This window comes from Toxotes jaculatrix, chromosome 13 (assembly GCF_017976425.1).
Source record: "Toxotes jaculatrix isolate fToxJac2 chromosome 13, fToxJac2.pri, whole genome shotgun sequence".
Lineage (NCBI taxonomy): Eukaryota > Metazoa > Chordata > Actinopteri > Toxotidae > Toxotes > Toxotes jaculatrix.
Genome location: NC_054406.1, coordinates 25219463 through 25236666, shown reverse-complemented (window position 1 = coordinate 25236666; position 17204 = coordinate 25219463). Strand labels below are relative to the sequence as shown.

The 17204-nt window shown below is 45.7% G+C and overlaps 1 protein-coding gene across 1 annotated transcript in view; it reads right to left on the bottom strand.

Moving 5' to 3' along the window:
- Positions 1-3034: 3034 nt before the first annotated feature.
- Positions 3035-17204, bottom strand: part of LOC121191513 (NLR family CARD domain-containing protein 3-like) — a 31217-nt gene continuing 17047 nt past the window's right edge. The window contains exons 9-13 of the mRNA XM_041052679.1: positions 13560-13733; positions 5259-5432; positions 4771-4944; positions 3923-3969; positions 3035-3794 (exon numbers count right to left, since the gene is read on the bottom strand). Coding sequence (XP_040908613.1) covers positions 3259-3794; positions 3923-3969; positions 4771-4944; positions 5259-5432; positions 13560-13733 — 1105 coding nt within the window. The 3' untranslated portion in view covers positions 3035-3258. The remainder of the gene's footprint in view (positions 3795-3922; positions 3970-4770; positions 4945-5258; positions 5433-13559; positions 13734-17204) is intronic.

Below are 17204 nucleotides of genomic sequence, written 5' to 3'. Positions count from 1 at the left end.
TCTTCCCCGCCCTAATTGTTTCCACCTGTTTCCCCTTACCTGTTGTGTATATATAGTCTGTGTCTCCCCTGTTCCGTGCCAGTTTGTCTTGTCTCATGTCAAGTCAATCAGCATCCGTGTCAAGTCCTCGTATCTCTAGTCAGGTTTTGTTATTCTTTTGTATTTTGCTTGTTCAAATTTTGATCAGTGTTCTAGCCTTGTTTTTCATTATTCCTTGTATGAGGGATTTTTTTGTTTCCTCGTAAGAGTGATTTTTTGTGTCCTCGTAAGAGTGATTTTTTTGTTTCCTCGTGAGAGTGATTTTTTGTTGGTTTGGATCTTTTGTGTTTGTACCTTTTTCCCCTGTTGGGCGATCCTTGTTTTGCTACTTTGTTCATTAAAGACTGTATTGCAAATCTTACGTTTTGGAGTTGTGCATTTGGGTTCTATCCTAGTTCGGTCGTGACAGAGCAAGATGGTGCACTTAAAATACTGGGAAGATTCTTAATAAAATTAAGGAAATTAGGTGCCTAATATAGGCACACTGTCACTTCCTGTATGTGATGTTTCACATGGTGATCTTAACAGGCATATTGCACATGGTGATATTGCAAATATTTTAGAAATGTTTCACATGGTGAATATAAGGACATATTGCACATAGTGATAACAGATTGTTTTTGATGTTTTTTTGCACGTTGACAGGGTTATGCTATGTAGTAGCTTCTCACCTCCTTACTGTCCTGTGCCACTGTTCTGACAGTGGCTGGGAAGAGGCTGTTGTGGAGGCGGGTTCTGTGGGCACTGATGCTCACCAGCCTGCGATGCCTCAGGTTGTAGCCTGAGTCCACCCACTGAAACAAAGCATGAGCTGGATGGTGTTTGTCTTTCAGGATGCTCTGTGCTTTGTGTCTGCAGCGCTCAGTGTAAATCAAGTCCATGGGGGGAAGGCTGCATCCAGTGACCCTCTCTGCCGCTTTTATGACTCGTTGAAGCGACTTCCTCTCAGCCAGCGTGGTGTTGCCGTATCATACTGTGATGGCACTGGTGAGGATGCTTTCAACGAGTCCTCTGTAGGCTTGGATGAGCGGCTGGCGTCCAAGTCCGGCCTTCCTCAGCACTCTGATGAAGTGCAGTCTCTGCTGGGCTTTTCTCACAGCTGAGATTCTCAGAGATGGTCCCTGTATGCTGACTCATCTCCTCCTCTGATGAGGCCGAGGACGGTCGTGTCGTCAGCATATTTTATAAGGGCTGTGTTGTTCTGTGTGGCTGTGCAGTCATGTGTGTACAATGTAAAGAGTTTAGGACTGAGGCAGCAGCAGGGTTCCTGTGCTCACTGTAAGCTCAGCAGAGACCTTCCTCCCCATCCTCACAACCTGTGGTCTGTCTGTGAGAAAGTCCAGAATTCAGTTGCAGGTGGGTGTTGGTATTCCGAGGTCAGCCAGCTTTTCAGTGAGCTTCATCGGCCTGATGGTGTTGAAGGCTGAGCTGTAGTCCAGGAACAGGAGCCGGGCGTAGGTGTTGGGACCATCCAGGTGTTGGAGGATGTAGTGCAACATGAGGGCCACTGCGTCATCTGCTGATTAGGTTGAAAAACTCTAAACATTTTTCAAATAAACTTCACAGCTTCTTGTTTTAGTCAAAATTCAGCTGCTGGTTTTCACTCTCACCTTTTCTGAGTCTTTTAGGTTGAATTTTAAAATTCATAGAATCAAGGCTCAAACTCTTTAGAGTAGTCAGGAGCTTTCTATGTGATCATCTGAAAAACAGTTTGACAAATTTCTATCTTTGTTTTTTCTCAGATATTTCAGATAAACTGGAAGAGGAAGAAGTTAACCCCTTAACGTTACGACGGCCCGCTGGCGGGCCGTCATGCTCTCTCCTGCGCAATCCCCCACCCCCACCCCCGGCACGTCAGGTAGTTGACCATTCACGTGAACGAAAAAACAAAAACAAAGCGACTGCGGCTCCCGTCGTTCACGTCAAAGAGCCATTGCGGTCGCGACCAACACATCACTTAGAAACAGGAGAGAGCGTCTATCTCACAAAGGGCCATGTGGCTGTAGGTTTTTGTTCCCAGCTATGAAGAGCACACAGTTTGACCAATCAATTGTCTGAAGACTGAGATCAGTTGATTAAATGAGTCAAGTCTCTTACTTTACTGCATGGCATGCTGAGAATAACATGATGATGTCATCATCTGCCGCTTATCTGGGTCCAGGCCCAAGTTGCGGCTGCCCAGTCCACACCGAAATTCTACGGTGGGCTCCCCACCTGGGGAGGTGGAGGTGGTGCCGTCCAGAGTGGAGCTCAAACCCACGATCCTGAGATATTGAGTCTCATGTTCTACCAACTGAGCTAACCAGGCGGCCAAACTTAGGAAGGTGAAATTGTAAATATGTAAACAGTTTGCTGTGAATAGTATGTGATTCATTCATATAAAGGTGTTGATTTCTGACCATAGCACTTTTTCTGACTAATTTCTTATAATGCACATTTAGTTTCAATAGAATAATGAGCATTCAATGTGTTTTTTCTTCCCTAACTTTATTTCTGTACTACTAATTGTGGATATGAATATGAATATGAATATTAATATATTGGAGTAATCAATATGGAATATGATTCCTCTAAGTGTCACCTTTCATTAGAGCCGTCATTGATGTCTGTATGTTGAAGCATTCAGGAGTTATACACTTGGCACTTGGCGTGCCCAAGAGCTATCCAAAGTGGCCATTTTGGATAGCTCTTGAGAACGCCTGGACATACCCACTGAAAAACCGGTGAAATTACAGTCATTTTTTGTACAATTACTATGAAATTTTAGGACTTCAGTCTATAGAAATCTGTTATCATCTAATCCTAACCTACAAGCCCAGGTTATTAGAAAAATGCATTTTTACAAAAAAAAAATCCAGACGAGGAAAAAAAAAGTTTTTTTTCTGTGTTTAATATTCTCTTACTCCATACCAGTTACAATTACAATACATCAGACTGCTGAAATAAAAACTTTAGAGTGTTACCTTCACAAAGAGACCAAGCTAAGGGCTCAAGAACAGCTTTGAATTTAATTTGGGTATGTTTTTGACAGGCGTTTTGGGCAAATTTGGCCGGAGAGTTAAGGGGTTAACAAGGAATCATTTAGAAGAGTTTAACAAATAAACTTCTTTAATACCTGAATCTGAAAAGGTGTGTGTGAGTGAAAGAGACAGACATGTACAGACTGAACTATCTGTTCAACAGTGAGAGAGTTTCTCTAACAGGAAGAGACTCTCTCTGCTACACTCTACACAGAGACACTGAGGAACCAGATGACCAGAACCTGAACCCAAACGCAGGATACAGAGGTTCAGTGAATGTGGTGTTAAAGGTGTAGAGCTGGATCAGTGAGTCAGAGGAGACTCTGTAGAAGGACAGAGAGCCAGCAGGACAGTCCACATACACTGCTACTCTGTGAGAGACAGAGGAGGAGGAGACAGGCATCATTCTGTTATTGTGCCAAACAGAGTAACCACCATCAGAGCAGAACAGACTCCAGGACTGATCGTTCCTTCCAAATAAACAGTCACTTCTGCCTCCTTTCCTTCTGATTCCTCTGTAACTCACTGATATATAAACTCCTCCTCTCCACTCGACCTCCCAGTAACAGCGACCAGTCAGACCATCACTACACAGAAGCTTAGGCCATGGGTCAAATCTGTCTGGATGATCAGGATATGACTGATCCTCCTCCACACATGTCACCTTCTTGTTGTTGTCAGACAGTTTGAGGTTTCTGTTTACTGTGTTTGTGTCAATGGTGAGTTCACAGAAATCTGATGGAGAGAAGAAGACACAACACAGCTGCAGTTATTGATCTATCACCTGATCATTGATTGATACTTTGAAGGTGGTTGAATGTGAGCTGCTTTGTTTTCAGGAATCAAATGAAAACCACACTTACACTTCCTCAGACCTGGTCTCAAGCATTGGAGTCCACCAGTCTCCACCCTGAAAGGAGGAGGGGGTTCAAACCAGCACGTTCTCTTTCAGCACGCAAACATGGACATTACATGGCTCTCATACACAGATGGTTTGATTATTCTGTTCATTCAGCAAAGAGACAAAGGACCTGGAGTCCTTATCTTGGAATTATACGGAGCAGGGAGGTGACATGGAGGAAAGATTTCATCATTTGTCTTCTCCATTTGATATCACTTTTGGTGTCAGACACAACAAAAGATCTCAGAATGACAAGATCAGAGTCTCAGAGAGGTTCAGCTGATTATGGATCATGGATATTTTAGAAGACAGAGACATGATCAGAGACCTGGTTTCATTTCCTCCTTGGTTTGAGACACTGGCAGATGAATGTCTCTGAGCAGTGTAGATGGTCTTATTATTGTTGGGATGTTATTATTAGTGTGTCAGCACTGAACAGGTATCTAAAGTCTTTGGGCTTGTTGTGGTGAAAGCACTCTGAGGTTGGTTCAAGAGCAGTTCAACCAGCTGCAGCTCAGATGTTGCTTTGTGCTGATGCAGCATGAAATCCAGTCTGAGAAAGTCCTGCTCAGGTCACAGAAAAGAGCTGACCACACCTGATTTAATGATTGTCACATATTTTCTCTTAAATATGACACAGTGAGTCATGATGAGATACTGAAATTAGAAGTAGAGAAAACCCCTCTTTGTGTTGTTGTTGAATTCAAAGCACTTCTGTAGAGATCTGTCATCAGCTGTGACACACTAAATGTTTCCAGCTCTTCCTCCTCTGTCACACACTGTCTGTGGCTGCAGCAGGCCTCTCCATACCTGAGGGTGTCCAGTCTCCAGTGTGGATCATCCAGTCCAGCAGACAGCAGTTTCACTCCTGAGTCTCCTGGATGATTGTAGCTCAGGTCCAGCTCTCTCAGATGGGAGGGGTTGGAGCTCAGAGCTGAGGCAAGAGAAGCACAGCCTTCCTCTGTGATCAGACATCCTGACAGCCTGCAGACACACACAACATAACACAGGAACCCTGTCATCACCTGCTGGTCTGTTTTGTTGTTCTTTTTTGTTCATATTTTTTATTTTTGGTTCAATGTATTTAAGGCATATTCCTTAAACATCATCTGTAGGATTAAAAAAAACAAACAACTGAAGCAAAAAGAAGAGAAAATTATAAATAATTGTCTGATTCTAGAAAGTTCTGCTGAATTGAGTAAGTTACTTTGAACAATCCTGCACAAGTTGGCTGTTTATCCACTGATGTAAATCAGAAATGAGCAAATCATCAGCTAAACAGGTTGATGGATCCTGACCTGAGAGTCTCCAGGGTACAATGTGGACTCTTCAGTCCAGCAGACAGAAGCTTCACCCCTGAATCCTGCAGGTCATTGTTACTCAGATCCAGGTCTCTCAGACTAGAGGACTGGGAGCTGAGAACTGAGGACAAAGCTTCACAGCTTATCTCTGAGAGGTTACAGCTGCTCAGTCTGAAGAGGAAACAATGAAGAAAAACTCAAATAAACATTTGTGTTGAAAGGACAATCAATAACAGCAAACTAACAGATCTGCATTAGAAAACTGGGCCAAGCATCAAGCACAAATTTGTTCAGTGAAGCAGAAACATTTGTGTTGAAAGGACAACAGACAAACTGAGAGTTTGTTGCAGAGCAAACTCTGTTTGCTCTACAGCTCACAGCAAACTAAAAGACCTATTTATCCACCTGCTAACCAATGGGGAGTTTCTACATTGATGATCATCTTTCACTCTGATTCAAATCCTTTCTGTTTTATTCTCAACAAGTTGGAGACATGACAATTAAATATGACACAATCAGTAATAAACAGACATTTACAGTCAGGGCTGCAAGTACAGTGCATCTGGAATGTATTCACTGCGCTTCACTTTTTCCACATTTCATTATGTTACAGCCTTATTCCAAAATGGATTAACTTCATCATCATCATCATCATCATCATCATTATCTGCCGCTTATCCGGGGCCGGGTCGCGGGGGCAGCAGTCTAAGCAGGGACGCCCAGACTTCCCTCTCCCCGGCCACTTCCTCCAGCTCTTCCGGAGGAACTCCGAGGCGTTCCCAGGCCAGCCGAGAGACATAGTCCCTCCAGCGTGTCCTAGGTCTTCCCCGGGGCCTCCTCCCGGCGAGACATGCCTGGAACACCTCCCTAGGGAGGCGTCCAGGGAGCATCCTGAATAGATGCCCGAGCCACCTCAACTGGCCCCTCTCGATGTGGAGGAGCAGCGGCCGCACTCCAAGCTCCTCCCGGATGACCGAGCTCCTCACCCTATCTCTAAGGGAGCGCCCAGCCACTCTGCGGAGGAAACTCATCTCGGCCGCTTATATCCGAGATCTTGTCCTTTCGGTCATGACCCAAAGCTCATGTCCATAGGTGAGAGTAGGAACGTAGATCGACCGGTAAATTGAGAGCTTCGCCTTTCGGCTCAGCTCCTTCTTCACCACGACAGACCGGTACATCGACCACATTACTGCGGAAGCTGCACCGATCCGCCTGTCAATCTCACGCTCCGTCCTTCCCCCACTCGTGAACAAGACCCCAAGATACTTAAACTCCTCCACTTGAGGAAGGAACTCTCCTCCAACCCGGAGAGGGCAAGCCACCCTTTTCCGGTCGAGAACCATGGTCTCGGACTTGGAGGTGCTGATTCTCATCCCAGCTGCTTCACACTCGGCTGCAAACCGCCCCAGTACCTGCTGAAGGTCTTGGTTTGACGGAGCCAACAGGACAACATCATCCGCAAAAAGCAGGGATGAAATCCTGTGGTCCCCAAACCGGACTCCCTCCGGCCCCTGGCTGCACCTAGAAATCCTGTCCATAAAGATTATGAACAGAACCGGTGATAAAGGGCAGCCCTGCCGGAGTCCAACATGCACTGGAAACAGGTCTGACTTACTGCCGGCAATGCGAACCAAGCTCCTGCTCCGGTCGTACAGAGACCTGACAGCCCTTAGCAGAGGGCCCCGGACTCCATACTCCCAGAGCACCCTCCACAGGACCCCACGAGGCACACGGTCGAACGCTTTCTCCAGATCCACAAAACACATGTGGACTGGTTGGGCGAACTCCCATGAACCCTCGAGCACCCTATAGAGAGTATAGAGCTGGTCCAGTGTTCCACGACCAGGACGAAAACCGCATTGTTCCTCCTGGATCCGAGGTTCGACTATCGGCCGAATCCTCCTCTCCAGCACCCTGGCATAGACTTTCCCAGGGAGGCTGAGAAGTGTGATCCCCCTATAGTTGGAGCACACTCTCCGGTCTCCCTTCTTGAAAAGAGGGACCACCACCCCTGTCTGCCACTCCAGGGGTACTGTCCCCGACCGCCACGCGATGTTACAGAGGCGTGTCAGCCAAGACAGCCCTGCAACATCCAGAGACTTGAGGTACTCGGGACGGACCTCATCCACCCCCAGTGCCTTGCCACCAAGGAGCTTTTTGACCACCTCCGTGACTTCAGCTTGGGTGATGGATGAGTCCGCCACCGAACCCCCACCCCCTGTTTCCTCAACGGAAATCGTAACAGCGGGATTGAGGAGATCCTCAAAGTACTCTTTCCACCGTCCAATAATGTCCTCAGTCAAGGTCAACAGCTCTCCACCTCCGCTGTAAATAGTGTTGGTAGAGTACTGCTTCCCTCTCCTGAGGCGCCGGACGGTTTGCAAGAATCTCCTTGAGGCCGACCGATAGTCCTCCTCCATGGCCTCACCGAACCTCTCCCAGATCCGAGTTTTTGCCTCTACAACTGCCCGGGCTGCGGCCCTCTTGGCCTGTCGGTACCTGTCAGCTGCCTCAGGAGCCCCACAAGCCAACCAGGCCCGATAGGACTCCTTCTTCAGCTTTACGGCATCCCTTACTTCCGATGTCCACCACCGGGTTCGGGGATTACCGCCACAACAGGCACCGGAGACCTTATGACCACAGCTCCGGACGGCCGCATCAACAATAGATGCAGAGAACATGGTCCACTCAGACTCAATGTCCCCAGCCTCTCTCGGTATCTGGTTGAAGCTCTCCCGGAGGTGGGAGTTGAAGACCCCCCTGACAGAGGGTTCAGCCAGGCGTTCCCAACAGACCCTCACAATACATTTGGGCCTGCCGAGCCTGTCAGGCCTCCTCCCCCGCCAGCGGATCCAACTCACCACCAGGTGGTGATCAGTTGACAGCTCAACCCCTCTCTTTACCCGAGTGTCCAAGACATACGGCCGAAGGTCAAACGACACGACCACAAAGTCAATCATCGACCTTCGGCCTAGGGTGTCCTGGTGCCATGTGCACTGATGGACACCCTTATGCTTGAACATGGTGTTCATTATGGACAAACTGCGACTAGCACAGAAGTCCAACAACAGAACACCATTCGGTTTCTGATCGGGGAGGCCGTTCCTCCCAATCACGCCCCTCCAGGTGTCACTGTCGCTGCCCACGTGGGCGTTGAAGTCCCCCAGCAGAATGACAGAGTCCCCGGTTGGAGCACCATCCAGTACCCCTCCCAGGGACTCCAAGAAGGTCTGGTACTCTACACTGCTGTTCGGCCCATAGGCCGAGACAACAGTAAGAGACCTCTCCCCAACCCGAAGGCGCAGGGAGGCGACCCTCTCATTCACCGGGGAAAATTCCAACACATGGCAGCTGAGCTGGGGAGCTATAAGCAAGCCCACACCAGCCCGCCGCCTCTCACCGCGGGCAACTCCAGAATAGAAGAGAGTCCAGCCTCTCTCAAGGAGTTGGGTTCCAGAGCCCAAACTGTGCGTGGAGGTGAGCCCGACTATTTCTAGTCGGTATCTCTCAACCTCCCGCACCAGCTCAGGCTCCTTCCCCCCCAGTGAGGTGACATTCCATGTCCCGAGAGCCAGTTTCTGTGCCCTGAGATCGGGTCACCGAAGCCCCTGCCTTCGACCACCGCCCAATTCACACTGCACCCGCCCCCCACGTTTCCTCCCGCAGGTGGTGGGTCCACGGGAGGACGGCCCCATGTCGTTCCTTCGGGCATTGCCCGGCCGGGCCCCGTAGGGAGAAGTCCGGCCACCAGACGCTCGCGTACGTGCCTCAACCCCAGGCCTGGCTCCAGGGTGAGGCCCCGGCTGCGCCATACCGGGCGACGTAGCTGGCCTTGTTTTAAATATATTCATAGGGGGCTTGTGAACCGCTCTTGGTCTGACCCGTCCCCCAGGACCTGTTTGCCTTGGGAGACCCTACCAGGGCAATTTGCCCCGACAACATAGCTCCTAGGATCATTCAGGTACTCAAACCCCTCCACCACGATAAGGTGACGGTTCAAGGAGGGGGGATTAACTTCATCTTTCCCTCAAAATTCTACACACAACACCCCATAATGACAATGTGAAAACAGTTTTTTTTTTAATGTTTGCACATTTATTAAAAATCAAAAATCAAATTTTCGACAGTTAGACGTGTTCTTCGGGCTCTAAGAACATTCACTTAAAAATATAATAATGGATACTACAGTCAATGCCTGGAAAGGATTTTACACTAAATTTTAAATCTGATGAGTTTGTTTCACTTCATTTGTATTTGTACAGTTAATTTTCAACCACGAAAAGGGCTGAATCTCCCACACAGTTCTTGTGATTTAGCAAGATGGCGGCGCGCACAGACGCTGCGGCTCACTGCTCTCCACTCTCAGTGCATTGTCTACTGTGTGTTTTTGTGTGGATGTTTGTATTTTTAACTGGAAACACTGCCATATGTTGGGCAGAACCTACGTACAGTCATCAGGATCACGCTGTCAAAGGACTATCACGTCGGACTACCACCGCTTCCACGACATTCCGGAGGACATAGCTAGGACTCCAGGGTCTCCGTGGATGGCCCTTCCCGGCGGCAAGCCCAAGAGGAAGCGTAAACAAAGGAAGCAAAAGCGAGGCTGCAGGGCCGGACCGCTAGCACGGCTAAAGAGACAACCATCTAAGCCACCGCTTCCCAGCATCTTCCTCTCTAACGCCAGATCCATAACAAACAAAATCGACGAACTGAGGTTACAGATTGCAGCCAACAAGTGCTTCCGCGACTGCTGCATTGTTTTAATCACAGAGACCTGGCTGCAGCCATCCATACCAGACTCAGCTATTGAGTTAGCCGGCCGCACGGTCCCCCGCCATGACAGCTGGTGCAAAAATGCAAAGACTGTAGACAGCCATTGTTCCCCGAACTTGGAATATTTGACCGTCAATGCAGACCCATCTATATACCTCGCGAGTTTACCGTCGTCATGGTAACGGCCGTATACATACCACCCGATGCTAAGGCTAACGTAGCCATGGATGAGCTGCACAAAACAGTAAGCAGCCAGCAGAACTCTTATCCTGATGCAGTGCACATCATAGCTGGGGACTTTAACCACGCTGGTCTAAGGACAGTACTTCCCAGATTTTATCAACATATTAAATGTGCAACAAGGGGTGCAAGCACACTGGACAAAGCCTATAGCAACATCCAAAAAGGCTATAGAGCAACCCCTCTACCACATCTGGGTCTTTCAGATCACATGTCCATGCTGCTCATCCCTGCATACACCCCCATCAGGAGAAGAGCCCCCCCAACCACAAAGATTGTAAAAACATGGCCCGAGAGTGCATTACACCAGCTGCAGGACTGTTTTGAGAACACAGACTGGAGTGTTTTTGAACATCAGGACCTGGAGGAGCACACCACATCTGTGCTCTCCTACATCAACTTTTGTGTCGACAGCCTCACTGTGGACATATGTCTCCGGGTGTATCCCAATCGGAAACCTTGGATGACCAAAGAAGTCCAGGTCCTGCTGAGGCAGCGTGACGCCGCTTTCAGAGCCAGTGATAGGGCACAGTACAGTGCAGCCAGAGCCGACCTGGAACGAGGCATCAGAGAGGCCAAGGCAGCTTATAAGAGGAAAATTGAGGACCACTTCAGTGACAACAATATGCGACAGGTGTGGCAGGGAGTCCAGCAGCTAACCCATTACAAGTCCAGCAACACCACAATGGCAGAGGGTGACGCTGCGCTTGCTGAGGAGTTGAACCACTTCTTCGCACGCTTCGAGGGGGAAGGAGGACCCGAGGCAGCCACAGCTCGAGCACCGGACTACAGCAACTCCAGTCTCATGGTGCAAGAGCACGAGGTGAGGCGCACACTGAGGGCAGTGAATCCCAGGAAGGCCACCGGACCAGACGGAGTGACTGGGAGGGTCCTCAAAGAGTGCGCAGACCAGCTGGCTGGGGTCTTCACCAAGATCCTCAATGCATCACTGTCCCAGTCCTTCATCCCACCATGCCTGAAGTCAGCCACAATTGTCCCGCTGCCCAAAAAGACCTCCATCAGCAGCCTCAACGACTATCGACCAGTCGCTCTGACTCCTGTTATAATGAAGTGCTTTGAGAAACTGGTCCCACGGCACATCATGTCTCTCCTCCCACCGGCATTCGTCCCACTTCAGTTTGCATACAGAGCTAACAGATCGACAGAGGACGCCATCGTCACAGCACTCCACACCACCATCTCCCACCTGGAACAGCAGGGGAGCTACGCTAGGCTGCTCTTTGTTGACTTTAGCTCTGCTTTTAATACAATACTCCCAGACAGACTGACAGAAAAACTACTGGACATTGGACTTCCTTTCAACACCTGCTGCTGGATCAAAAACTTTCTTTCTGACCGTGTACAGAGAGTCAGAGTGGGTCCCCATCTCTCCACAGCCCTCAGCCTCAACACTGGATCACCACAGGGCTGTGTGCTCAGTCCCCTACTGTACACTTTGTACATGTATGAATGTGTAAGCACCCACCCAGACAACACCATCATTAAGTTTGCCGACGATACCACCGTGGTGGGGCTCATCTCTGGTGGAAATGAGACGGCACACAGGGATGAGGTCCAGAAGCTGGTGGGGTGGTGTGCGGACAACAATTTGGTCCTCAACATCTCCAAGACCAAAGAACTGATAATTGATTTCAGGAGGAAGAAGTCCAACCTTCAGACCATCTGCATCAACGGGGAATGTGTGGAGAGGGTGCCCAGCTTTAAGTTTCTAGGAGTGCACATAGATGCAGACCTCCAATGGAGCTCTAACACCTCAGAGGTTGTAAAGAAGGCTCAGCAGCGTCTCCACTTTCTGAGGATTCTCAGGAGGACCAATCTGAAGAGGGAGCTGCTGACCGTCTTCTACCGCTGCTCCATTGAAAGTGTGCTGACATATTGCATCTCTGTGTGGTTCTCAAGCTGCACCACGGCAAACAAGAAGGCACTACAAAGGGTCATTAATACCGCCCAGAAAATCATTCGCCATCCCCTTCCCTCCCTGAAGGACCTCTACAACACCCGCTGTCTCAAGAGGGCACGCAGCATCTTGAGGGACTGCATACACCCAAGACACCGGGTGTTTAAGCTGCTGCCCTCTGGCAAGAGATTCAGGGCACTGATATTTTACATACTGTATATTTCTATCCTGAATATATTTATTTTATTTTATTATTTTATTCTACTTTTACTATTTTTACTTTTTTTTTATGCTGCACAGTGATTGTATGTCTTCTTTTGCACTGATGTGGGAAAGTACCTCAATTTTGTTGTACTTTTGTACAGAGTATGATTGTGCAATGACAATAAAGATTTATCTTATCTTATCTTATCTATAATGATGTTAACCTGCACTTCATGTGTATTAGTCACAGCCAAAATTTAAAAATGTGAGCTCAATAGGATATAACGTTGTAAAATAAGACAGACTGAAAAACTGGGCTTCTCTAAAGTCAGCTTTGTTGGACTCAAGAAATATCTGCAGTCATTTCAAACAAACTGGAACTTGATCTGACCTGAGAGTCTCCAGGGTACAGTGTGGACTCTTCAGTCCAGCAGACAGAAGCTTCACCCATGATTCCTGCAGGTCATTGTTACTGAGGTCCAGGTCTCTCAGACTAGAGGACTGGGAGCTGAGAACTGAGGACAGAGCTTCACAGGTTGTCTCTGAGAGGTTACAGCTGCTCAGTCTGAAGAGGAAAGAATGAAGAAAAAGTCAAATAACATTTGTGTTGAAAGGACAATCAAAGGAACAAAACTATCAGTTTCCTCATTTCTCAATTTCTTCTCAAGTTGCAGACATGAAAGTGAAATATGACACAATCAGTAATAAACAGACGTGAAGTTAAAGCCTTTCGACAGTAAGACATATTTTGTTCTTCAGGCTCTCAGCACATTTACATTAAAGTACAATAATGGATACTACAGTAAATGACTGCAAAGGATTTTACTCTAAATATTAAATCTGTTGAGTTTGTTTAACTTCATGTGTATTTGTCCAGTTACTTTTGAACCCCTAAAACGGCTGTATCTCCCACACAGTTCTTTCAGTGCTAATGTCAACCTACACTTCATGTATTTGTATTATGTGTATTTGTCTCAGCCAAAATTCACAAATGTCAGTTCAACAGAATATAAAGCTGAAATAAAAAGACAAAATAGACTGAAAAACTCAAAGATGTTATAAACTGTGAAAATCGTTAGATATGGGCCTTTCTAAAATCAGCATTATAGGATTCAAAAAATATCTGCCGTCATTTCAAAGAAACTGGAATTTAATCTGACCTGAGAGTCTCCAGGGTACAGTGTGGACTCTTCAGTCCAGCAGACAGAAGCTTCACCCCTGAATCCTGCAGGTCATTGTTACTCAGGTCCAGGTCTCTCAGAATAGAGGACTGGGAGCTGAGAACTGAGGACAGAGCTTCACAGCTTCTCTCTGAGAGGTTACAGCTGCTCAGTCTGAAGAGGAAACAATAAAGAAAAAGTCAAATAACATTTGTGTTGAAAGGACAGTCAAAGGAACAAAACTCTCAGCTTGCTCATTTCTTGACAAATTGGAGACATGACAGTTAAATATGATACAATCAGTAATAAACAGAAATGTACAGTCAAGGCCATTGTATTTTGACATTGTACATGTTATGTTCTTCAGGCTCTCAGCACATTCACTTAAAAATATAATAATGAATACTACAGTCAATGACTGCAAAAGATTTTACACTAAACATTAAATCTGATCTGTTTGTTTCACTTCATGTGTATTTGTCCAGTTACTTTTGAACCAATAAAAGGGCTTAATCTCCCACACAGTTCTTTCTAAGCTGATTTTAACTTGCTCACATTAAAGCTGAGACTTGGCTCTTTAATGTAGTAAAATCCATTATTTTAATTCAGATTCAATGTGCTGAAGCTCAGAGTCTGAAGAACATTAACTGTCCAAATACTTCAGATCTTCACATTAACTGTCTTAATGTTGGTACCTGATTTGATTTAGTGTAAATCCTATGATAAAATTGTTTATTAGTTGTAAGTACAGGGCCATTGTGTCTCAGCAGGTAGAGAGGTTTGTCCATTAATCACAGCTCTCGTCCTGTCAACATCAGGTGTACTTTGGCTAAAAACCTCTACTTCAAACCAGCCCTGATGACCAGACCAGCACCTTGTATGGTACCTGGCTGCCATCAGTGTGTGTGAGTTCTATATAAATGCAGCCATTTACCAGTTTTTAGGTTTAGTCTGTGAAATCTGAGTTATGACTTTTGAGTCTGACAATTTTGAAGCTCATTGTTGTGTTCACTTGCCATGGATACAGCTTTTTACTTGTTGACTCACACACTGACCATGTGACTTTGCTCTGCAGTTAAAAAAACAGACTGACTCCTCAGTAAATCTACTCTGAACCGCTCATCTAGCATTAGCTTTAGCATTAGCATTTGCACAACTACCTGTCCTCTCCACTGCAGAGCAGCTGATCAATGAGAAGCTGACTAAAATCCTCTTCAGTGTCTGGGTTTATCTTGAGCGCAGAAGTTAAAACATGGGATAATGTAGTGATATTTCATCAGTGAACATCTAGAGGAAGACCTAGATTTTTGACTGTACACATTAATTCTCAATTTAATTGAGAACTTACAATAAATTGTCCATAGAAATCAGGATTATGAATTCATTAATATGTCCATTCATCTGTCTACCACTTCATATTTCTTTTTTATTTCGTGTAAAACATTATATATTTTGTTATTGTTCTCATTTCAACTTTTTAGGTTGAACTCTTGGTTGTCAGTGAATTTTTCTGTCATACTTCTGACTGGTATCATTAACACTGACATGCAATCATCTAAACCACATCATAAAAAAGCATAAGTGAGATTGTGTATCTACGCCAGAGTTCATATATGTGAGCTCGATAGAATTAGAAGCTGAATCTGAGAAAAAATACAGTGAAACAAAGATTTATAAACTGTTAAAATCATTAGTAATGGGCCTCTCTAAAGTCAGCATTGTTGAACTCAAGAAATATCTGCAGTCATTTCAAACAAACTGAAACTTAATCCTCCCTGAGAGTCTCCAGGGTACTGTGTGAACTCTCCAGTCCAGCAGACAGCAGCTTCACCCATGACTCCTGCAGCTTGTTGTTACTCAGGTCCAGGTCTCTCAGACTAGAGGACTGGGAGCTGAGGACTGAGAACAGAGCTTCACAGCTTCTCTCTGAGAGGTTACAGCTGCTCAGTCTGAAGAGGAAACAATGAAGATAAAGTCAAATAACATTTGTGTTGAAAGGACAATGGCTACTGCCCTCCAAGGCCATAATCTGAGTTCCTGTCTGAATTTTCATAAAGTCTAGTTCTCAGTACAGATAAAGTCATTATTGTAGGTGATTTCAATATTCATGTGGATGTTAACAATGATAGCCTTAGCTCTGTGTTCTCTCATTATTAGACTCAGGTGGCTTCTCTCAAAGTGTAAATAAATCAAATTCATTGTCTTAACCACACCCTCGACCTTGTTCTGTCATATGGCATTGAGATTGAACATTTAACAATCTTCCCACAGAATCCTCTTCTATCAGATCACTGTTTAGTTGCATTTGCATTTGTATTATTGGACTACACGCCATTAGGCTAAAATGTCTTTCTAAAATGTTTTTCTTTATCTCTCTATTTCTTTTTTTGTAATTGTCCCACACAAGATTTATTGATTTGTTTTCTGGGACTCATATACACAAAGACTGATAGTTAGCTGACCACCCAGATGGAAGTCCTATTTTGTTTACTTTTAAGCTATCAACCAACAGCCACAACAGGTTTTCTTGTTTTAGTGTGACTGCTCCCAAACGGAGAAGTTTTATACACTGTCACGGTCACTCCACTCATTGAGAAAAGCATAAACGAGTTTGTGTATCTCAGCCAGAGTTCATATATATGAGCTTGAAACAATATGAAGCTGAATAAAGACAAAATCGACTGAAAAACTCAAAGATTTTATAAACTGTGAAAATTATTACATATGGGCCTCTCTAAAGTCAGCATTGATGGACTCAAGAAATATCTGCAGTCATTTCAAACAAACTGACCTGAAAGTCTCCAGGGTACAGTGTGGGCCATTCAGTCCAGCAGACAGCAGCTTCACCCCTGACTCCTGCAGCTTGTTATTACTCAGGTCCAGGTCCCTCAGACTAGAGGACTGGGAGCTGAGAACTGAGGACAGAGCTTCACAGCTTCTCTCTGATAGGTTACAGCTGCTCAGTCTGAAAAGGAAACAATGAAGAAAAACTCAAATAAACATTTGTGTTGAAAGGACAATCAATAACAGCAAACTAACAGACCTGCATTAGAAAACTGGGCCAAGCATCAAACACAAATTTGTTCAGTGAAGCAGAAATATCACCTGCTAACCAATGAGGAGTTTCTACATTGATGGTCATCTTTCATTGGCTCTTATTCAAATCCTTTCTGCCTTATTCTCAACAAGTTGAAGAGTATTGAACCACTGAAAGGGCTGAATCTCCCACACGTCTTTCTATAATGATGTCAACCTGCTCACATTAAAGCTGAGACTTGTTCTTTAATGTAGGATCCATTATTTTAATTCAGATTAATGTACAGAAGCTCAGAGTCTGAAGAACATTAACTGTCCAAATACTTCAGATCTTGACTGTAACTGCGTTAATGTTGGTACCTGATTTGATTTAGTTTGAATTCTCTGATAAAATTGTTTATTAGTTGTAAGTACAGGGCAGCTGTGTCTCAGCAGGTAGAGAGGTTTGTCCATTAATCACAGCTCTCCTCTTGTCAACATCAAGTGTCCTTAGGCTAAAAACCTCTACCTCAAACCAGCCCTGATGGACAGACCAGCACCTTGTATGGTAGCTGGCTGCCATCAGTGTGTGTGAGTTCTATATAAATGCAGCCATTTACCAGTTTTTAG